This window comes from Oppia nitens, unplaced genomic scaffold (genome assembly GCF_028296485.1).
Source record: "Oppia nitens isolate AA-2021 unplaced genomic scaffold, nextdenovo-longstitch-racon4-pilon3 scaffold1_pilon_pilon_pilon, whole genome shotgun sequence".
NCBI lineage: Eukaryota > Metazoa > Arthropoda > Arachnida > Sarcoptiformes > Oppiidae > Oppia > Oppia nitens.
The window spans coordinates 8,673,857-8,700,326 of record NW_026533199.1 but is presented as its reverse complement, the minus strand read 5'-3'; the positions used below and the strand labels follow the sequence as shown (position 1 = coordinate 8,700,326).

At 22.0% G+C, this 26,470-nt stretch overlaps 1 protein-coding gene and 1 long non-coding RNA gene across 2 annotated transcripts; both read left to right on the top strand.

Moving 5' to 3' along the window:
- The first annotated feature begins 1,478 nt into the window (after positions 1 to 1,478).
- On the top strand, positions 1,479 to 10,977 carry LOC128952700 (uncharacterized). Its single transcript, XR_008484447.1, has 3 exons — positions 1,479 to 1,524; positions 1,619 to 1,794; positions 10,927 to 10,977. It is a non-coding gene; the product is annotated as an uncharacterized LOC128952700 (long non-coding RNA).
- A 41-nt stretch (positions 10,978 to 11,018) lies between these two features.
- LOC128966543 (putative neural-cadherin 2) lies at positions 11,019 to 21,015 on the top strand. Its single transcript, XM_054313393.1, has 7 exons — positions 11,019 to 11,070; positions 14,682 to 14,827; positions 15,873 to 16,031; positions 18,940 to 19,491; positions 19,667 to 20,267; positions 20,370 to 20,639; positions 20,759 to 21,015. The coding sequence occupies exons 1-7, from the start codon at positions 11,046 to 11,048 to the stop codon at positions 21,013 to 21,015; spliced, it is 2,010 nt and encodes a 669-aa protein (XP_054169368.1). The 5' UTR covers positions 11,019 to 11,045.
- The last annotated feature ends 5,455 nt before the right edge of the window (positions 21,016 to 26,470 follow it).

The window sequence follows — 26,470 nt, the reverse complement described above, 5'->3', positions numbered from 1 at the left end:
TAAATTAAGTATTATATATCTGATAATAAAAGTTTTATATGTTAGATAAATAAAGTTAAATAAATATATAGACCAACTCTCTTGTTATATATATATATCTTTAACTGTGTCTCAAGTGATTTAGTGGTAATGTTATATAAGATATGCTTTGCTATTGAGTTTCATAGAGTAAGTTAAAACTCAATGCAACACAAACTATACTATTGTTTGTTAAGACTATAGTTATTCTCATAAGAATTAGACATAAAGTGTGTATCAATTCGTTTGTTTATTGCTTTTTTGTGGTCATAACAATATTTTTTTTAGACTTAAGGTCTTATTCAACAACAACACTGTTACCCAATAATAAACAGTAGTGTCTATTATCAACATTACCGATGTTTAAGTCATATTTAGACTCTTATTTAGGATTATGTGACTCAAACCTGACTCTCATTTTTCTTTCAGTTCACAAAAATATTGAATAATAAAACCATTTCTCATATCAAATGTATGTTTAGTTGGTTTGAATTTATATATATATATATATATATATAAAAGAAATCACTGTAAACCTAAATATATTTATACTACAAATACAAATGCCATATGATTTAAAATTTAAAATTTTTGTTTCGCATATATAGTATGATATTTGCTGTTTGTATTGCTTAATAAATTAAAATCTTGTTATAAATCTTTTTTATTTCATTTTTTATTTAACACAAAATATTACCTATTCAAGTATTAAATTTTTTATTTATTTATTAATACTACTAATATAATTTATATAATAACTTTATAGCCTATAACTTATAGGCTATGACTTATAACATTAGTACACTTTATAATTTTTTTCATAAAAATTCTTTACATTTATTTGCAGAAACCATTAGAGATTACATTTATATCTATTGTCTTATATTATATGACTTATTCTTTGTGTATGTTTAAGAATATTCCGGTGCTGTGAACACAACAATCTGTTTGTTTGTAAATATTTTTCAAAAGCCAACTACGAAATGACATTTTCCGATGACTTATCTCTTCAGTTACAAGAAGTCAATTTGTGGTCACTTTTGAGATATTTAACTATTTTTTAACTTTATCTCACACAACAACAACAACAATAACACAAACAACTCACTTACTTTCACTAAAGTATAAATAATCAGAAAAAATTGAAAAATTGTTAACAAGTTTTGAACCATCAAATGGATATATTTAAAAGTCGATTAAAAGGACCATTGCTTACACAGACATTGCATTAACTGACGTTTTATCGTTTTGTGTGTTATTATAGATAAATATTATCAAAGGTTCAAACGCACAAACATTTGATTTATTATATTACAATTAAACTATTTTTATATATATCTAAAAAACATTACCACTATATATCAAAATTTGTTATAAGTTGTGAGTATATGTCTGTATGTTTGTAAATAATATTATATAATAAATAAATATAAAGTGAATGAAAATATATTAATGAAATGAAGATTAAAGGTATCACTGGATTTCACATCTAAATAATTAAAAAAAGTAAACGAAATTAAAGTTTAAAATTTTTTTTAACGCTAAATATTTTTTAATGATTACTAAAATTTTAATTTTTAATATCCGCTATTATTTTTAGAGATTGGGATTGTTTTCGTTGTTGTTGTTTCTGTTTTTGTTATTATTAAGTTATTGATGGTGATGTCCATGTTGTGTATGTGTTGGGCAATCAGATCCCAAATAGCAATCAATTGCTGGTAATGTTGGACGCACTGAAAGTCTTGCTAATATTGACCGGTGCCTCAACCTATTTGGGTATGTCTGCCATACATGTCATCTCATTTTTATTACTTTATTTCTTATTATAACTTATACTTATATAACAAATGTATATGACCAAGCTCACTATAGTTAAGCATGAATAATTATGATGCACTTTATTTATTATAACTATTATATTCATATAACATATAAATATAACATTTATTTTTGTTCATTTCTTATGTAATCTCATTATTATTGTTATTACTTGTATTAATATATAGTACATATAGAATATAAATAATGCAATATAAGTGACTAATTATAAAAATTTGTACATTTTATGATGTCATTAATTTAATTATAAATAAAAATAATAAATTTTTGGTTACAAACAACAATTTTTCATCTCTAATGAATAGAAGATTTTTATGAAAAATAATTGTTGTGATGAGATTTATATATAATATATCTGAAAAATTTTTAGTTAATAAAAAAATATGTATTAACACTAAAGCCGATATAATATCTAATTGTAATTTTTATTCTGTTTTTTGCTGTAATTTTATGTTTATGCTTATAATTAATAGTAAGCCACAAAAACAACTAATTATTTTAATTCATTGATGCATTTAACGTATAAGAATTTAATATAAATTATATATAATATATATACTTATATACGATATAAGTTTAGTGTAAAGAAACTGTTTGGTAAATAAATTAATACAAAGAACTTTGAGGGAGTTTTGTGAGTGATTTGTTAGAATAAATGTTATTAAATGAATAGTTAAAGACTTTTGTGATTTGAGATATTGAAAAGTAAAATGTTTTTTAATAAAAATTCAATGGAGGATAACATCAGAAACATTTTGAGACCAATTTTTATTGCTTTCATTATTTTTATTTTTCATGTGTTATATAATAATAATAAAAGAGAACTAAATTAACCCCATTCTCGACAATAATATACTTATCTCTTAACACAACAAATACTATCTGAATGAGTATTTTCTTATAGGTCTACAAACAATTGACTCAATCCTTATTGTATTTGTGATGTACATTAAAAAGCTAAAAGAGTGAGACATTGTGTATGTGTGTGTGTGTGAGAGAGAGAGAGAGAGAGAGAGAGAGAGAGAGAGAGAGAGAGAGAGAGAGATGGAGAGAGAGAGATGGAGAGAGAGAGATGGAGAGAGAGAGAGAGAGAGAGCGAGTCATCAGATGAGAAAGAGAGAGATTATAGAATTTTTATTAGTATGTGCTCTGAATGATACTGAATGGTGTGACCGAAAGGATAGACACTTTTAGTTATAATTTTGTTGTCTGTTTAGTCGTTGTTTTTGTCGTTTACCACTTATGACAACTAATTTAAAAAATAGAGAGTTTTTTATCATTATTGTTAAAGTCGTAGAGTTTTGGCACAAATTTAATTGAAATAGTAATACACTCTCAGGTATGCATCCAATGCTTTGGGAATACATTTTCTATTTATCAAACAATATGAAGACATATATGTGTTTACCATTTCTTGAAAACCATTGGTTCATCTGTCAGTTACTTGTTTATAGTTTTGACATTTTGTCATATATTTATCAAATTTGTAATTAATTATAATGAAACAAAAATTCAAATGTATTTTTTTGTTCATCATTTACTTAAAAAAAATAAAGTTAAGTAATTATTTTCGTAACTTATATTTCAATAATACTTTTATTTATAAAAATTGAAATAAAGTGAATAAAAAAAGTTATATTTTTATAATAAAAATAAAATATCAAAAAACTTTTTTTTTGTGAATAATATAGTTATTGTCATATCTTGAAAGGCCGGAGTCAACAGCGTACCAGTTAAACGACTGTTCCCTGCATTGGGCCTTATATTGTATGATAAGATATGATTGTGAATAATATGGTTGTATAGGGAAATAGTGTTTCTGGAGTTACATTTTATTTGACAGCAAATAAATTATGACATATTGTTTTATTTCCGATTTTTGATTTATATATATATATATATATATATATATGTATACACATATCAAAACTTATATATAGAAAAAATATACACCAAATAATGTGAATAAAAATTGATTCAAAAATATTGAATTTTAAATTTTGTTTTTTGAATTAGTCGACCATTATTTTCACTAAAATTTTGCATTTAAAGTATATTTTGAGATAAAAAATATTTTTTATTTTTCATATTATGATTTTTATTTATTAAAAAATATCTAAATGAATATAAATAAATAAATATTTTTTTAAAACAAAATTTTAAAATTTATTTTCCTGTTATTTATCAAGATTATAGCAATAAACTAGTTATACACACAATATTTGCATAGTTTAAGTTCATAATAAATGACAAAACCATTTCGTGTTTAGCAAACAAATGAATAAATTTAAAATTAGTTTTTTTTAACTAAATGGTTATTATTATAATGAATAATTATTATTCAAAATTTATAATATAACTCTAAAAATTTATATAGAATTGCATTATTATAAAAATTTTCTAAGCTTAAACTAATTTTTAAAAATTTCAGTTAATATAAAAAGCTATTAATTTACTGTCATTGTAATACACTTTATGAGTCCACTAACTTTTATTTATATAAATAATATCATTAAGTTTTATTATTTTGTTTATTGAATTGATTCATTTGAATTATGTATAAATTTTTTTGATTTTCTGCCAATACTATTAACTTAAGACTGAAAAAATATTAAATGACACAAAATTTTGATTAATATTCTGAAATATTTTATATTATAAATTTAAATAACTTTTTAACTTATCTTATTATAATATACATAAGAAAACGAAATGTTGTATAAATTTTTATTTTTAATCTATTGTAATATTATATTCAATCATAAATAAAAAGATAATATTTTTTGAATTTTCATTAGTTTTGTATATAAATTAATACAATAATAAGTTTGTAAACACTTCTAATCATCATTTGTTTATTATAATGATATTTTTGTTTATCACTAATACATTGATATTAATTTTATATGAAATATTAGATTTTGATTATAAGCAGTGATAGGAAAAGCTATTATATGAGTAAACATTTCATACCTTAATTGTATATAATTAATAACATTTTATATGTTGTAATATATAAAATGTAATATTGTTAGTCATAAATAGTTGTTTCCATTGAATGGACATAAGATTAATGTGGAGACCAAAACTCATAACATCTAACAATTGTAACTTATTTCCTTACTCACTCACTCACTCACTCACTCGCTTATTTGCACTCATATATAATATAGACTCACACATACCGGAGCTTGCGTTTAATGACTGAGTTTACTAATGGAAAAACTATGACTGATGGATGATATTAGGCTAAAGAATATCTGTGTTTTAATTAAGATAATTGTTTGATAAAATAAATAACAAAATATTCTTATATGTTGTCAATTCATGTCATAGATGTGACGGCCATTGAATTATTCTTTAATCAAATGTATTGAATTTTAATCAAAATATTCGCTAACTTTATATAAAATTCAAGACATGTCTTTAGATTTTTTTGTGCAGAATATTCTTGTATTTTCCTAATTCACACACTCTATAACATGAAGTCTATCAATAAGTGTCTATAACCTTATGTATTGTATAAATATTGTTTTGTTGGTAAAGAAGGCTTTTTTGGATTCCCTGAACCATAAATAGACCGAAAATTACAAGTTTTATAATATTTTAAACGTCTTGTACATCACGATGCCATTTACTTGACTGCCAATACACACACAAAACCTAAAATTATAAGCTTTTATTTGCTTTCTAAATAAAAGTAAAGCACAGACAGAAAAAAAGAGAAAGTAATTTATCTAAATATAGTGCAAAACTAGTGGCGCACAAAAAAATATTATCCTAAAACCAACTTTAAGTTAGAGTGAAATCATGAAAATAAAGTGTTTTCTGTATATCGGATACCCAAACCTCACAATACTATTGAATCCAAAACAGTAATTCTGTAATGGAATTGTTGTTTTGCAATACAAGCACTTCATGTCAAATGGACTCTACTTTTCAATATGTATTACACTTTTATTTTCAAAAAATATACTATTTATAAGATATATATATATATATATATATTTATAAACAGTATATACCGTATACACAATATGTATAACATATGTGTGATCTATCTATATTGATATTCTTTAGTTATTCTTCGTGAAAGAAATATATATTCTTTATATATATATATTTATATATATATATATATATATGAGAGAGAGAGAGAGAGAGAGAGAGAGAGAGAGAGAACACAAAAGTTATTATTTTAATGTAATTGTATTACTTTATAGAATACAACACTCAGAAAATACTAACAAAATAAAGGAAAAGCTAAACAAAGCAAAATAATATAATATCATATCATATATATTGTATATTACAGTCCATTTAAGGAATGCATATATAGTACATATATATTATATAATATGTATAGTACTCTACATTTATTATATAGATATGGTAGACAACAACAAAACAACAATAATAGTATAACAATACAAATGAATAAAATTCTTTATATTTATATATTTTAAATTTTTCTAAAACTCTAAGTCAAAGTTTAGTGTATTTTTTCATATTTTTTTGTATGTTTAATGACATAGGAAAACAATGTTTTATTTAAAAACAACTAAAACTAAAAACATTTTTTTGTTTTTACTTTTTTACTTTTCTTTTTATATAAAAAAGAAATAATAAATATTTTTACATTTAGTCTCTAAGAAAGACTCAATGTATGATATAATAGGTTGCGTTGAATTGTTAGGAGAAAAGAGGGAAAATCTGAGCATAAAAGACAGCAACAAAAAAAGGTTTATCTTTTTCAAAAAAACAAAATTTACTGAAAATACACGGTTTTCATAAAATTTTATACACCATTTCAAACAACGACTGACTGTTGTTGTGATATAGTGATTGACTGCACCTCTCATTCAGACATTTATCTTTTGGTGACTCCAAAAGGCCAGTAAAATCTTGGTATAAAATTCATAGACTCTCTCTCTCTCTCTTTCTTTCTTTATTTCTTTCTTTTTCTGCACTCATAAGAAACGATCCGTAAAATCAAATGTCAATACTTTCTTAGATTGCTTTATATGGTTTATATTGAGTCCATATTATGGACTATAAGTTAGACTTGAAGTCTAGTAGTAAACTGTATTCGAGATAAACTAGAAATAATATACCAATCTTTTGAAATACATACATGTCTTATAGATTGTTTCACATTTATGAGCGATTTTGGATCAAAAAATAAATGTATGACTTATTGTCTTATATTTTGATATTATTTTGTATTTAATATGATCTCATATAATATAAATATAAAAACTTGCTTTAATACAATTTATATGTATTGTTATACTTATAAATATAGTTAATGTATAGGTCATTGATTTACAATTATTTTTTATACACTTATAAAAAGTCCGGTGAATCGCAAATGAAATGTCAGTTTATTTAATTAATTCTTATAATTCTTTGATCGATTGCTAACCAATTGAATGAATCGGTCGATGAGTTCGTCAGTTTGACTCAAACTAAACATTTGTGTTATAAAGAAATGGTTAGAAATTAGTTGACAAAACTCATGACTTTTTTCCAGACAATTCATTATATGATATTTGTTAAGATTAAGAAAAACACACTTTTATTTGATTTTTATAATTTAATCAAAACATGTACAACATTAGCATTTTATATGGCATCAAATGTATAATAATATTATGTATACTGTAATATAGAATTTTAATAAAATTATATATATTTTTATGTTAATTAAAGTCATGAATTAAAATAGAAAATTAATTATATTATGTACTGTATTATCAGTTATAATTAGATATAACATAAGTTATAATTATTTTAAACAAATATTATAGCAAACATACAACTCATTTAATAAGTATATGTTGTTTGGCAAACATTTTTCTCTTAAGTAATCACTTGAAACGTCCAAAAATATATAAAACAAAATAATGATTGCTTTGCAAACAAAGCTTACTATAAAAGCCATAAACAGGAAGCTATAGACTGCTCTTTAAGTTCAATCAAAAGCATTGTTTATAATATAAACTTTATATCTTTACGTTTTTTATATGTACTGAAATTTCCAATTATATCCAATTTAATGAGTTATTTTTAATTTTGTTATTTAAGGCAATTATTTTAATTAATAAATTAAGATTATACTGAAATATTTTGACACTATTTTTCCAAAAATCTATCTATGATATAAGTTTTGTACAATTTAATATTGTAATACATTATAATATAATTGATTTCTTAAGATAGTAATAGTGATTTCGATATAGTGATTATTAAAACCAATATAATTTTTTATTATATATGTTTGTAAAGCTTAATAAAATTATGATAATATTCTAAAATACTTTCTATTTATATTAAAATGATTTTTAATATTAACATTTAAATTAATATCTTTTTATAACATATAACTACATATATTAAAAACACAAAATTATCTTAATACTTAATTTTTTAGTAAATTTCTAGTCAGCATTAGTTGCCTAAATTTTTTATTTATCATTTTCTGTATAAAATACAGTAAATAATATTTATTATTTATTTAACTTACATACAGTATTTAGATAACATAATAAAAATATTTAAATAATACTAAAAATCATACATGAAAAATATTTTTAATGAATAATTAATGTTTAGTAACATCGAGTAAATCAAAATGTTTTGGTATTTGAAGCGAAAGATTAATTTATTTTTATATTTGAAATTAGATAATTGAACTTAATTTTCAAATATTTCAAAGGGTTTACTATATTTACTATATTTTATTTTTATGCATAAAATGCTTTTCTGATTCAATAAGCTTTTGGTTTTTAAAACTATAAAATTGAGTTTACACTACATTTAAAAGTAATATATATAATTGAAAACAAAATATAGCAATCATTTATATTATTGTAGTTTACTATAAAATAGTCTCCTAATTAATAAATAACTGTATTATTTGATAAATTTTTATTCTTAATAAATACAATGTTTTATAAATGTATTTTATTTTTCATTAAAAATAAAATAGTAAATACTAAAAATAAAAATAACAACTAATAAAAGCATTTAACTCATTTAAGTATATTTTTAAGAAATAAAAATTTAAAACAAAATAATAGTTAACATTATATATTTAAGTTACAATAAATATAAGTATAATACATATAAGTATTTTTTAATGAGTTGAATTTGATATTTGTTTTATTAAAAAAACTTATTAAAATAATATATAATGAGAATTTAGAATAAAAATATTATATTAATAAATCCTTATAAATACAGTACATGTGTTAGAGTAGCAATAGTTAGACATTTCTCATTATAACAAAACTAAAATGAAATTTTTCTTGAAAATAAAGATATCTGCAAATTATATGTTGCAATATATGATACATTCAGCGTATAAATTATAATGCGGATAATCGTAAAAATAAAAATAATAATAACTATGTTTGAAATATAATTAAAAGGAGATTAAATGGAAAATTAATTTTAATACACAAAAAGCTATAATAATGCCGATGTGTTGCTATGATTTTGTATCTCAATTAGCAAAACAACTGGTGTTTGCATTAAATAAATACGAAAATTACTAAAATCTGAAAATACCAGTTCTGTTCATTAAATAAATTTTAACCGATGGTTAAATTTTCAATTATATTTTTATAGTACAGAAATATATATGTTATAAATTGCAAAATTTATGTATGGTTTTATACTTGCTTCTAATATTAATATAATTAAACAAATATCTATTTATTTATTTCTATTGAGATGTAATTTTCTTTTTATACAAAATCTTTATTTTTCTAATCTTAAATGTCTATTCAATTGAACCGTTTAATAGTTAGTAATTTAGTGTTTGAACACAAAATTTTTTGCTGTCAATAGAAGAAAATTGCTATTATTTTCTACTCTTTTTGTAATTTGGGTCGATTTATATATATATGATGTCATGCCATATGTGACAAAATAGATACAAATTATAGTCATAAGATTGACTATTCATCTATTGCTATAGTTTTTTTGTATGATATTGTATTGGTATTATAAAATTTATATCATTTTTTATAGATTATTTAGCATATATTATAGTATATGCAGTAGTTAAGTATTGTATATTCAAAAAAAAGTTTCATAATATTGCAATTTAATATGTAAGAATAAAAATAATGAAAAATTTTTTGGATAAAAATTTAATTACAAAAACAATTATCAATGATTTAATCAGTAAAATTATTTCAATTAATAATAAAAACAAAAGAAAATTAATAGTTTCCTTTTTTATTAATTACCAAAAAAATCTGATATTTTATTATTGATTGTAGAGAAGTAAAAATAAATTAAAAATAAATTAAATTTGTCAATTAAAATTGTTGAATAAATTTAAAAAAAATATATATATATATATATATATATAATAATAATAATAATAATATTAAAAATAATATTTCATAAATTAGTATTATTTTATAATATTTAGGTCATAATAGACAGTAAATTTAAATTAATGATGAATTCATGCAATTGGTATAAGCCATTACAACCTTTATATTGTCTAAACAGTATATACTGTATATTGTAGTGATATTTATTGTATATGCTGTGTATGAGATAAAGTAATTTTATTTAACTAATTGACGATTAAATAAATTATAATAGAGTAGAGATAGAAAGGGTCGCAAAAATGTTTAAATCATCAATCATTCAGTTTTTTCTATTCTTTTATTTGATTTATGAGTTTATTGAATACAGATTTAAGGCTTGTTTTCAGTACCCAAACAAATACAAGATTATTGAGTTTCCAAACTCTCTCTCTCTCTCTCTCTCTCTTTCTTTTTCTCTCTCTTTCTCTGTGTGTGTTTTTAGAGTAACCAGAATTTTATTATATCTTAAGAAATCGATATTTATATTTATTTTTAATTTCCTAATTATTATTATTCCTTATACACTCAATATATAAGAAGTTTATTTTTTATATTACGTTATTATAATAATATTGTTGACTATAGGATAAAAATAATATAATGATATGTTTGTGAATGACGTGATAAGCTATATGTAAATTAACTTTTTTTCGTTTGTTTGATATGTCCATCAATACAGTGACAAAGTATGTTCGGGTGGGTATTGGCGACAGAAACGAGACATTGCCTTACAATATATCGACATTAGACCTGAATAACAGTAGTAGTGGTGAAACCAAACTAACATCACTCCCAACGATGTCACCGAAGGAACTCCAAGAATGTAAGTGACAATCACTTATCGGTTCCTATTGTTTGCCTATATTTAGTGTCATTTATAGTCCTTAACTTAACTTAGAATTCTTTAACTAAGTATTCAATAAATTTCATTAATCCCCACTTCTATTGTGCTATAATTGATAAAACAGTAATTAAATAATTTAAAATTAATTACCTTTTCATTAGAAACATAGTATATATATATTGTTAACTTTTTTATGTTGTAAAAACGTTTAATATATGCTATAAATTATATTTAAATTTAATTATTTCAACATAGATATAAAGTGAGATATATTTAAAAATCATTAGAAAAAGTTCATATATTATAGTGTCCTATATTTATAAAATGTATATCCTTTAGGAATATTTTAATGTGTAATTTAATATTACAGTAGTCATGGTATTTGATGGAAAAATATTATATATTAACTGTAATGTCATTTCCATATATAAGATTTGTGACAAAACGGTCGAAACAATTTTTTATATATAAATGCTTATTGTTTTGTATTATAAATTAATTACATTAGAAAATGTTATACTTTGCATATTTTTAAACCTAATGATTTTAAATGCATTTTTGTTATTTACATCATTATCTTTTAATATTTAAGATACAGTTTATAAGATATTTGCCATTTTGTTCCTATATATATTCAGGGCTAAGCAAGGTTTTGGATTTTTGAGGGGTATAATGTGGGATATAGACATTTATTACATTTTTAAACGGCATTGTTCAAAAATCCAAAATCAAGTGAAGTCAAGAGAAATTTCCTAAAAATTTCTTAAATTTCAATGAATAATAGGTAAATATTCCCAATAAATTCCATTATTTCTCAAAATATTTTTAATTTAAAATTTAAAAATAATTAATAAAGATTTATATATTCACTATGAGTTATTTTTAGATATTTTAATTAATAGCTAATTTTTAATCTTTTAGTTGAATATTTTAATTAAAATAATTTTATACTTAGTTTAATTTTAATGTGATTTTAAGTATTTTACTTATTTTTACTAAATAATTTCATTCATATTTTATAAAAACATAATAATAATTAATAAAATATAATCAATTAAATTATAATGTTTAAAACTTGAAAAAATTGGCGACCTTGGCGCCGAAATTTTAGGAGGGAGTCATTTTTAAAAATTTTTAAGCGACAATTTTTTTAAATTTTGACAAAAAGTCTAGGAGGTAAAATCCCAAAATCTCTATCTTAGGAGGGCATTATGGCCTTATCCCCTACCTCTGCTTAACCCAGATATATATATATATATATATATATATATATATATATGTTAAATATACAAAAGTTAAACAATTATCTTTAAAAATTACTTATGCTTTAGCTTATTTCTTTCGTAAATTATCCTCAAAAATTTAGTTACACTATTTTGACATAAATTTTGTAATATTATATACATATATTGTTATATTTGTTAAAATAAGTTAAATTACTGAATAAATGAGAATTTTAGCGAAAGATATTATACCATATTTTTCACACATATTACGAGATTCCTAAATATTGGTTACATTTATAGCATTTTTATTTAAAAGTTTATGATAACAGAATTTATGTATTGAAATATCTGTTCAAACATTGATAGCGAGAGAGAGAGAGAGAGAGAGAGAGAGAGAGAGAGAGAGAGAGAGAGAGAGAGAGAGAGAGAGAGAGAGAGAGAGAGAATTACCGAATCTTTTAAAGGCATAAGATTTAAAAAGACGGACAAATAAATAGTCTGTCGTATTATTATTTAAATTGGTTTCATCACAAACATCAACAATGATTTGATAGGGAATTCAATATATGATATTTTGAGACGCCTTTAGGATTTATTATTGTCACAATTTTGTACATTTTGCAGGCATATCATAAATAAAAGATAATCATATTATATAAAAAATAAAGTCTGGTTTAAAAAATAAATAAAGTATGTTTTGCAAAATTATTATTATTATTATATTTTTGTGATATTTTATTTTTAATATATTATTTATTATTATTCTCTAAATTTTTATAAAAATTATATGAAATTCTATAGAAAGACATATAAATTCAAGTAAATATACAGTACTTTAAAACATGTAATTTCACTCGTATTTCATTTACTCGTATTGTTTTTATTTATTTATTTATTATAGAATTTTAGAGTTGATTAAAATATTTGCTGTTAACTCATGTGAGATATTATGCAATATATTATTATGGTTACACTTTACACTTAAATTTATGTGCAATGGTTTCACATTATTTAAAAACTACAATTTTAATAGAGTTTTGAGTATTTGCATAATTAAGTCAAACAAAGCACTTATACTCATAATATAGAGGTATATACAGTATATATCATATATTAAAGGATCTGAAAAAGACAGACATATAGACAAACAAAGAATATAAAGAAAGTAAAATTTAATTTTAAAATTTTATATTATCAAAAAATATAATTTACTTTTCATAATAAATAAAATAAAACAAAACATTTTTCATTATTTCATGAAATTATAAAATAAAATAAACAATAAAATTATTTTTGAGAATTATAAATATGAATAAATTGCTGACATATGCTATTTTTAATGAAAAATATCATATTTTAATATAACTAAACAACAGTATTTAATAAGTAAAATGTTAATATTACTTAAAAAGTTTTTAATTGTTAAATATTATTTTTTTAAAAAAACATTTTTGAATAGACTATTACTTTTAAGTTTTTAGTAATGTTAATAAAATACAATTATTTAGTCATATATTTATTAATATTAATAATAATTGTTGAATTGAGTTGAAAGTAGTGTATGTTAAAACAAATAATAAAATAATATCTATGAATGTATAATTATTGTATATATTGATAAAATATTAATAAATTAAAATAATTACAAGTATTTGATTATTTAATTAATGTCAATAACTTAATTTATATCATGTTTTATTATAATTAAATTTTAAAACTACATAAAATGAAAATAATTATAATGGATAATTAATGATATAGTAATTATGACTATTTATTTATTATGCTTTAATATTTACTAAAACTATTTATAGATTTTTTATTATTAGATTAATAATAAAAATAAAACAAAATTTTTAATAATATACTCTATTTTATTTATTTTGAAATATAAAAAATAGACATTCAGTGTAATTGCGATCTTAAATTAATAAAAAATATTGTAAATTTACTTAATATTGAATTAACTCAAATTTTAATTTAATTGTTTTGATGGCAAAGATTAGAAGAGATATCATATTAAGTCATCACAAATGGTATATAAGTTAAGGACAAACTTTCGTTTCATTTTGAGATTAATTTCTTTTGCTTGCCTTTGCATTCAATTAATCAAAAGCATTGGTTTAATAGTGAAGGGATATAAATATAATTTAAGAGACAGAGAAACTCTTACATAACATTATATATATATATATATTGTATATACTGTACACTAAATATAACTAAAGATAAATTCTATATTATATAAGTTATTATATATATAGCAATATTGGAAAAACCAGTGAAATACATATTTATTATTTAATACATAAATTGTTATATTCAATACAAATGCTATGATTTCTATCAATATATTTGTTTCAGTTATCCGAAGGCGTTATGGACTGCGAAAGCATCCCTCAAACGGTGACATTTGGCTCAACACAAGCACTGGTATATCACAAACAACACCACAATCCAGATATCAAACGTCGACTACTTCATCGCCGATCAATACGTTCATCAAAGAAGTAAAAATAGTATTTTAACATAATTTTTATTTATATAGATTTTTAATATATATTTTAAATATTAGCCTTACATACAATATACTAATATTTAGTAGTTTTATGATAATTGAATCACAAAAATTGACATTTTTTTGCCTGAGGTTAACGATCAGTGTATAAATAACAAAAAAGAGAAATATTTATACTGTATAGTATAGATTTTTTATTTTATTATATTTTATGATATATTATATAAATTATTTGTATTAAACGTACAATTCATATAAAGCTATATTTTTTATGTGTACACTATTTCCGAGCAATTATTCACATATGAATTGTTAAATTGAGCTCTTTTTTCAAAATTCATCAAACAATCAATAATATAGTGAGACTGTGTTTAAATAATAGTTTATATTTTGTATTAATATATATTGAATAATATATACTAAATATACACATATATACAGTATATCTAAAGATTCTCTCAATTCGTATGCATTTATGAGTAAAATAGCTGTATATTAATGTTATATATTATTGTTTAGCCTTATGTTGTACTTAATCATATGTAAAAATATTGTACAGTAAATATTCTATGTGTTTGTTATTAGATATAAAATTATGAAAATCTCTAAGAGTTTAATGCACTGAAAGAAGAGAGTGAAAAGAAAAAAGAGATAAAAAATCATAAATTATACCCAAAATTTCATATAAAGGGATTCAATCAAATATAAGTTCATTTTAGCAAAAGAAGTGAAGATAAACTTTGAAATTGAAATATAAATACTATAAATACTTGGATTTTTGTGTTGAATATAAATGTTTTATCTTTTAATATTGTTTTAAACTAAAACTAACCATTCATTGACTTTTATACAGTCAACATAAATCATACCAGTATTATATAAAACTTTTGATTAATCCTAAATATAAATTTACAGTATACAGTATATTTAAATTATATTATAAATATATAGTATAGAAAACATATCTAAAAATACAATTAAATATTAATTTAAAAAATTATAATCAAATATTTTATTTATTTTATATACAATTACAGTATAAATATCGTGTGATTGCCAATGAAAGCAACAGTACTGCCAGTTATTCACGATTTCATTTCAGTGACGACCAAAACATTGAACGCCAGAGTCGGCCGACATTTGAGATCGAGATTATGGAAGAAGACGACAGAGATCTACCAAAAAGACTTTTACAGGTTTGACATTAATTGACAATAAATTTTATACTGAAGTTCAATACTAACTAATACTTCGTAGACTAATAGCAATCAATCAAATATTATATTACATATAATATTGATTTGTCGTTAGTGTTACTTAAATCATTAGTATTTATTACATGAAATTAGTACTTCAAATATAGTTTTATATGATATATATTTTGTTATTATTTGATTTTTAAAAATTTAATTCCATTATAAATTTTAGTGAAAAAAATTCTGAAAATTTCTTGATTGAATAATAAAATATTTAGAGAAAATGGTTCAAACTTTAAGCAAATAATAAATAATTAAGAGTAAGAAAAAAGACTAAAAATTTAATGATCCAATAAATTGTTTTATTGTATTTAGATTTTTGTAATTACTATACATTAATTGTATTTGTTTGTCAATAAATTAACGGCAAATTCAAATTAACATGTTGTAAGTAAACACTCAATTATTGATCAACAATATATATGACTGGAAAATATAGTGAATGAAAATAAACTAATTTAATAAATTTTATTTCTATATTTTATTTTTAGATTTTTTCCATCAACTAAACAATGTTTATTATAATATTTATTGATAATATATTTTTTTATTGGAAATTTTAAATACGAAATTTGAATTTAAATGATTTGTGCTAAATAATATACAATACAATTAAAAATAATTAATTGTTAATTAAAATTTATTTTGCGTTTAGAAATATGCAAATTTATATCTAAAGTGATAAATAAATTAATGTAAATTATATTTTAATTAGTATATGTAATATTTGACAAAATTACTGCATTAAAAATTTTAATTCATTTTGTCATTTAATGTTATGCCTCGTCGTTTGGTTTGTTACAAAATTTATATATTAGTGATTTAATTAAATATATTATTTTTTTTAATTAGAAACATAATAAAAAATTTAATTTATTTAAAATTTGACTCTTAAAACTCATAAAAAACTTTTGGGGATTTATTATTTTTCTAGTTATATATAGTACTATAAATAAATATATATATATAAAAAAATTATATATTACTGTATTTCTAATATATAGTTTATTAGATGTTATATATTGATATGAAATATTTATTATTATGGTGTATCTATATCTACTGTATATTAATATGTTATATAACTCATATGTGTAATTCACTCACACATAACGTTAAAGCGACTAATAATAATAATATCAATGAATTTTATGTTAGTTGAGAGCATATAGGGTTTGAAATAGTTAAGTATGTATTATATTGACACATATATGGATTGATAAAAAAAACATGAAAAACATGAGATATAAAATTATGATAATATGTGCAAAAAATTGCTAAACGATAATAAACTGAAGAAAAATCGATTTGTGAGTCAAAAACAGTGTTTTACTGTTTTAATTGAATTCTTAAGATGTGAACAAATAAAGACAAAGAATAAGTTAGAAAAAATAGAAAGAGAGAGAAAAAGAGAGAATAGAGAAATAAATAGAGAGTGAGTGAGTGAGTGAATGAATGAGTGAGTGAGTGAGTGAGTGAGTGAGTGAGTGAGTGAGTGAGTGAGTGAGTGAGTGAGTGAGTGAGTGAGTGAGTGAAAGAAAGAAAGAGAGAGAGAGAGAGTTTAATGATGACAATAGTTATGGTTAGAGTCTTTATTTATTTGAGACTTTGTGAACTCTCTCTCTCTCTCTCTCTCTCTCTCTCTCTCTCCTTTATTACACTACAATTTATAATATATATATCAATAGTATCTTTTATAATCAGTTTACTATCATCTCTTTTTACAGTATTTAGTATTAGATTTAGTTTTATATAAGTCGGAAAAGACAGTCAATACTATTATATTGTATAACTGTATGCGAGAATCAAAAACATTTGTTATTTTGTTTGAAAATTAGATTTAGTTTTTTTTCGGTCGTTTTTTGTTGTCATTTCAAGATGAGACACAATGAAACATACATTAGTTGAGCAAATATTGTGAACAGATTTGCATTACACACATAACACTATATATGATATAAAGCACATCCTATTTAGTACAGTCACAGAAATATTCTGTATATTCATTGAGAGAAAGTTATGACATAAGCATTGTTTGGCTATAAATGTGGACACAATTGAATGCAGATGTTTGTTAAACTCGATAGTTGTTTAGCTTTTTTCCACACCTTTTGATTTTATATTATTTTAAGTCTCCATAAATTTGTTTTTATTTTTATTTACTTCTTATTTTAAAGGCTATAATAATGCCCTAACAGTGCCATAGAATCTATAGCTCTTCTCACAGTTCATTTAATTATGTATTTATATACTGTATATTCAATATAAAGAAAAAACATTTTTTATAAAAAGTTGACCCAAATATTCTGTATTGTAAAATAGTAAATATAATAAAGTTGGAAAAATATTTGTTTGTTTTTATAATAGGCACAAATATTTTATGACTTTTTTATTGAATTATGTAAACATAATACAAAATTTAAAGAAATATGGTTTTTCCTTAAATAAATGCATAACACAAACGAAAAATAATTTGTAAAATTGTGTTAGAAATGAAGAAATTTGAATTTATAATATTTGTGTATTTTTATATCTAAAAATTTATTTCAACTAAAATAAACAAAAATATGTGTATATAAAGTATTTATTAGATAACAGCATCTGTAATATGATTAGTTATAATCATAATATGTAAACATATTATATAAGTTAATTTGTTGTTTCATATTCAGAATATTCTTTGAATAAAATATGTGTTAAACAATCAATATTAGAAAAGATATTAAAATATTATAATATTAGACATATGTCTGAATTTATATTATTTATTATTATATCAATATTAATGAACATTAATGATTAAATAATCATTTCCAATAAACTTTAATATTGATATTTATGAATTTAGGTGACAGTTAGTGATGATAAATATCAGCTCAAAGAAGTCATTTACACATTTAATGGCGACGGAGTGGACCTCAAGAATCAAACAAGAAATAAATTTGCCATAAATTCAACGTCCGGTGAGATCTATGCCTTGTGTGCATTGGACAGGGATCAGCCATTTGGTAAACCCCAATGGAAACTGGCTGTTCATGCAAAGGATGCTAAAAGTGGTCAATTAGTGGGTTTTGCGGATGTGATCATCAATTTGAAAGATATTAACGATAACCCGCCCTTCTTTGTGAACAAATATTTTTGGGCTAATGTTACTGAAAATGGCAGAACTGATCAATATGTGACTACAGTTATTGCCATTGATGTCGACGATCCATATGAAGGAAATAATGCAAAGATTACTTATAATATTAAAGATAATCAGGTGAACGAAAGAGGGGAACTCATATTTGGTATCGACTCCAATACCGGTGTCATCACAACTGAAGTTTGTTGTCTCGACAGAGAATTGCACTCTCAGTACAAAATCAAAGTCATTGCCAGCGATGGCGAAGGACTTAAGGTATGATTTATTTTTTTGTTGCAATAAATCAATAATTTCTTTTGCAAATCAATTCAAATGATTCAATTAAAGTAATGATTTGATTGCATTGCTTTGATTTGCTTTGATTTGAATGAATTAACTTATAAATGACAGTTCAATGAATGATAGTTTGATATATCATTTGAAACTATAGGCGACAACAACTGTGACCATAACAGTGAACGACGTCAACGATATGTCTCCAAAGTTTACAAAACACGAGTGGTTTGCAGATATCGATGAGATTTATATCAATAATACAAACGTCGAGTCAATGCAATCACAAATGCCTATACTTATAGTGACTGTTATTGATTTGGATTTGTTTGAAACAAATAACTTTTCGTTTAAAATAATTAAAAACAATGCATTCAGTGATCACTTTTCATTGACGGCCAATACCGACGACTTTGCCAATAATATAGCCAGTGCTTCACTAAAAGTGATCAAAACTCTGGACTACGAGGATATCAATCAAAGAGATATCAATTTGACGATTGGTGTCAGTGATATCGGACCTGATTTTACTAATGCATATCATACTGACTATTGTGTGGTTTACATCAGATTACGTGATATCAACGATAATTATCAACAATTTGTTAATGATATCAACCATCACATACCGTGCCGTATGACTGAGGCATCAAAACTGTGTGCCTGTCCTCACAACAGCAACAATACTGAATGCAGTCAAACAAACAGTAATTTTATTTCTAATTTCAGCACAATTGCCATCTCTGCCATCATTTTTTGTATATTAAACATATTTCGTAAGTATCTATTTATATATAAAGTAATAACAATTAATTACTAATTAAATTATTTATTTATTTTTTATTATCTATTTGATATAGTTATCATTGCATTAGTTTTAATTTATATAAGATATAAGAGAAAAGTTAGGCAAAAAATAACTAAAACTCATAAAGAAAACAATGACGAAAACCATGCATTTGATGGAAACGGTAGCCATGAATATGAGATGAATGACAAAACAAGAGCTGATCTCAGTTGTGATTGCATTAAAAAGGAGAAGAAAACAACAAAAAGAGTTCGTTTGGATCCAAATTCTGTGGTCATTAACTTTGATAGTAATGATCAAGATTTGCATAAAAATTCTTTAAGTTAGTGATTGTTAACTAATGTGTAATAACTTATCGATTCTTGATTTTTACAATTGTTTTTGTTTGACACTATAAATACAAACCAAAAAATTGTTTAATTATATTCTCATCAAAAACAGGTCCACAACAACAACAACATATAGGTGCCGATGAATTAGCCGATATTATCCGCGATCACATCGAAAAAATCGATCTTCAAATGGATGAACCCATTGATAACGTATGCATTTATGCCGTCGAAGGCAATGAAGACAATACCGTTTGCTCCCTCAGCTCATTATCGTCGATGTCATCAATTCAATACATAGTCTACACCACTGCCGGCGCTAACAGTACTAACATTTCAAGTAATGTCAGACAACAGTACTCAATGTAGACATTGAAGACATTGAAAGTCAGTAAAAGAAGAAAAAACAACAAAACAAAAAAATGTAAACTTATTTTATACTTAATTATTGATGCATTTCATTGAAACATTAGACACTAATGTTATAGTTTTTTCAAATTGTACAGTATATCTATAAAATGTTTGTTACCATTATATTCTGTGATACTATTCTTTATTATTATTATTATTATTATTATTATTATTATTATTATTATTATTATTACTGTATAAGAAATGTAATATTTTATGACAAAACAACAACAAAATATAAAATAAAATTTCTATTTATTTTTGTTCTTATTTTTTATTTTCTGAATAATATTTATTATAGTTTGCTTTAAAATTTTTAAATTCAAATAATTTGACAAAATTTATAGCTATAGCAGTAGTAATAATAAATGCTAATTTGTGGACATGTCTTGAAACTAAAAAACACAACAGTAACTGCTATTAGATATACAGTGTACTGTATATTGTATTTTATAGTAGAGTAGTGCGAGAAGAAAAAAATATTGATTAATAAAAATTAAGATCAATACCTTAGTTAAACTATATTAAAAATATTATATATCAACATAACTACATGTATGTCATAACAATAATAATATCATAAAACATTGTTATCCCTTTATTAGCCATTTATTGTAATTAGCGATGAATTTTTTTTTTATATTTTTATCATAGCAATATTAATAATGTTATAATATGACATTATTAAAGTATTAAAAACTATACATTTGTATAGACATTGAAATTGCATATAATATTTCACTGTAAACATTAATATCATTATTAATATATGTTTTACAAGAGAAGTGATAAAAATAGTAAAAAGTGATATCATTTATATTTAATATTTATAGATGAAAAGTTCATTTATATTACACTTTTAATTCATTGTTTATTCAACTCATAATGAATAACAAATATTATAATTTTAATAATTAAAACTCTTTCTGTCTACCCGTCTGTTTGTCTCTATCTCTAAACCATTGAATTTAGTATCAAATTTCATTAGTTATGCTTTCGAAACAATTCATAATAATACTAATAACTACTACTAATAATAATATAGTAATAATAATATACTTTTATATAATTCAAACGTTAATACTTAAAGTGGATTACTTGATTGCATTGAAGATAAATATTAAATTATGTAAATAATACGGTATAATATATTTAAAAATATATATTTACTTATGATTAAATTTATAATTGATTTTTTAATTTTAGCATAAAATATAACTCGAACTAACAATTAATATTCATTAATTAAGATTATCGGATCAGTCATACATAAGATTTGAAAATGAATATTTGGTCAAAGAAAAAAAAACTATAAATCATAAAAAGCAATTTAATATTATAACAGATCAATTTTTAGATAATAATAATAATAATAATAACAAATATATGTTTTACATTAGTTTTCCTAGAATTAGATTTGTTTCAAACTATATAATAAGCATCCTTTTAGCAAAATATACACTAGTTTTACATAAACATATATATCATAAATACATATTTTAAAAATAAAAAACGCATTTCCACATAAAACAGATAGTTTTCATAAAAACTATATTTTATAACAAATCAATAATATAAAATTTTTTATAAGAAGTAATGGGATATATAATACTATATATAAAATGATTATTTCATTAAATATTTGATAAAAAATGTCTAAAAAGACAACTACTTTTTAATGTTAAATCTTCTAAACATTGTGTCATTGATTTTGAAAGTGAATTAGTTTTGAAACAAATATCGTTTAAAAATATAAAATTACATTTATTTAATGACCGACGATATAAACATAACTTTTTTTTAAAAATATTTTACGTTTAGCTATTTGAAAATTTACGTAATAATTAAGTTTGAATATCAATAATGTAAATTTTGAGAACATATATTATTACATATTTTGTAATTTTGAGGACATACTGGGTATTATTACACATTTTTAAAATACCTGACATTTGTACCTATAGTTTGTGGATAATAATTGTACTGTTAATAGAAAAAAGATTGTTTTGAACTGTAAAATACAGTATATTCATAATAATTAACAAACAATAATTGTTTGACTGTGTGACAGTATAACAAATAATTGATAATTACAATATTTTATTTTATATGAAAATTGTTTATTATCTTATTTTAAACTATAATATAATATATCTTTTACATATCACTTTTATCCAGTATACTTTTGAACAGATAATTTAAATCAAAACATTGCAATGAAATATCGTATTTATATCATACATATTATACAGTATATAAATTATATAAACAAAAAAATATTATTAGAATATTAAGAATATAATATAGAATTTTAGATTAATTTATACTATATTTATTATATAGTACTTAATGACTTGAAAATTATTAATATAAGTCTTCATATATAGTATTTATAATTGTTTGTTAATGTTATAAAATATAACGATTAAAATAACTGCAAAAAACATTAGAATAAAATTGTTGAGTAATAAACATAATAATGATATTGTAATAATACAGTAGTAGTATTATTATTATTATTATTATTATTATTATTATACGCTATATTTAGTGAAATGTTTTGCAAATATCTTCAATCATCAAAAACACACGCAAACTATTTATTGTCTTAAGATTTTCATAGATATAATCATAAGGTATGTCATGTCTGTATATAAGTTACTTAATTATCACATATTCTTTCTAATGGTTGTCCACCTCTTATAACTCCTTCACATATTCATTGTCTTTACTTTTATTTATTGTCCAACTATTGAATGTCTTTGGCTCTTAAAACTAATTACTTCTTTAGTGACAGCAATCGCATTGAATGACAGCACACATACACATACACATACACATACACATACACATACACATACACATACACATACACATACACATACACATACACATACACATACACATACACATACACATACACATACACATACACATACACATACACATACACATACACATACACATACACATACACATACACATACACATACACATACACATACACATACACATACACATACACATACACATACACATACACATACACATACACATACACATACACATACACATACACACTGACACACAAACTGAGATTAAATGAAAATCTTAGTTTTAGTCCATACTATTGAAGGTAAAGATATTTTGTGAGAAAATGGTTTTTCTTCGTTTTGTTTAAGTATTAAAGTGTTTTGTTGGTCATTAAATTAAGTCAATACTCATTTATATATATATACTGTATATAGTGAGACATTTTTAAAAATAGCAAAAATTAAAGTCAAAAGAAAATATTGCTATAATACTCTCTGAAAGACTGTTTATATATTGTATATAATGTTTTTTAACAAAACTTTTAATTAAATGAGATTACATTTTCAACGCTAATCTCCGACAAATAGATAACTCAATTGTATTGTTTGTGTGATTTGAGTCAACATTTAGGCTTACAATACACAGTGTTTTTAAGCTGTAAAGTACACATTGAAAATGTCTAAACTTTTAAAACTATTGTACTTTGAATAGACAAACATATTATATAAAGAAAAAATTTATTTAATTTTCATTAAAATGAATAACACGTTATTTTGGTAAATTATATTTACTTATATGTCAAAAAAATTACCCCGGTGCTAATTAAGAGAGACGTTAATTGATGAATAATTTATTTTTTCAATTTCACTTTATAACAGTATTTCAATATAATTTCACACTAATTAGTATAAATAGGTTCATTAATGAGGAAAATCGGGCTAATAATCAGCGATAGTTATTAGTGACTATAATAGTGAGTCTACAATTCAATTGCTAATATTATAAAGTTTTTTGGTCTATAGTAAGGAATGACATAAATTTTCATTTTGTTTATTGATTCAAATTATAGTTCATTTATTGACATTAATCTAATTACTAATGAAAGCAATAGTTTGTGTAAAAAATCACAGCAAATATTGTCGAAAGCAATTAATTGTTGTACTGATATTCAAGTGTTTCCAACGGCACTGTATTTGTCTTAAAACATTGTGACAAAAAAACTGCTTTTTATCAATAACTGCCGTAAAGACAACACATAACACATGTATGGCTTTTCAGTGAATCAAAGGTGTAGTAAAAGTAATAGTTTTTTTAGTTAAACAATTTTTTCAAATTAATATTACAACTTTAAGCTATTGTAATATCCAAATCATAATATCTAATTCAAAATATCCAAATTTATTTATTTTTAATAAAAATTTATAATATGTAAAATTATTATTATAAATTGTAATTACACTAATTTTGGATATTTTTATTTAAATTAATTCAGTTGAATCAAATGTATTTTGATATAAGTTTGGATATTATTATTTTAGATTTTTATTTTTGGATATTATAAGTTTGGATATTTTGATTTTGGATATTTTGGATGCGATCGGTAAAAGTGTTACCTTAAACGTATTTTTTGTATTTCTATTGTTATCATATTTTTATATACCAATAAAATGACAAATAATAAGAGATGACAAAATTATTTTTTAAAAATAATTGTATTTATTTTCAATACCATTTAGACAATTGGACAATTTTGTTAGTAAATGATAATAACTTTTAAAATCAATTGTTATTTTTATTGTTAATATAAAAGTATAGCATTTGCGTATATTTAAAAATAGTTTTGGACAAAATTACATAATTTAAGATTAGTATCATATGTTTAATATAATTTAATACTTTGTATGTAAACTAATTAGAATTAAATGTGAACTTTCTTTAGTCTTATTAGTAAAAATAAAACTAAAACAACAGTTTATTATTAAATTTTGATAGTTTTAGTTTTAATTTAATTAATTTAAGTTACAATTTTTAAGTCAGTTTACTAATTAGCTCCACGTTTCGACACCAATTATGACTGTAATATATATTATGCATTAAATATCAATTTTTCATTTTTTACATTCAAAACAGATTCTTAATATTGTATATCATTCAAAAAATATATAAATTTTGAAAATATTTACATTTTATGTTATTTAACTTTTCTCGTTACAAATTGTAACTTACAATATAAACAAAATTTTATACAATTAGTAATACTATATTTAGAAACTATTTTTTTCTAATGCGCTTAAATAACAATAATAATAACAGATTTCTAATGTAAACTTATAATTTGTGGTATTTATAAGTAATTATAATAAATAGTTAATTGTTTTAATAATTATATCAATATTATAGTAAAAATTATTTTATTTTATATGAATTCAATTTAATATATTTTAAACTTTAATTTATTTTTAAATATTATAGTATTCTATTATCATAAATACTTACAAAACTACATACTGTATATAAATTTAGATATAAAGTATACAAAAATATTAGGTAAAAATTAAATTATTGATTATTATAATTTAAAACTATAATTACAATTGTA

Coding starts and splice junctions, on each gene's coding strand:
- LOC128966543 (XM_054313393.1), top strand. CDS start 11,046: ATGTCACCGAAGGAACTCCAAGAAT. Junction 14,828..15,872: donor TCAATACGTTCATCAAAGAA/GTAAAAATAGTA, acceptor ATACAATTACAG/TATAAATATCGTGTGATTGC. Junction 16,032..18,939: donor TACCAAAAAGACTTTTACAG/GTTTGACATTAA, acceptor TTATGAATTTAG/GTGACAGTTAGTGATGATAA.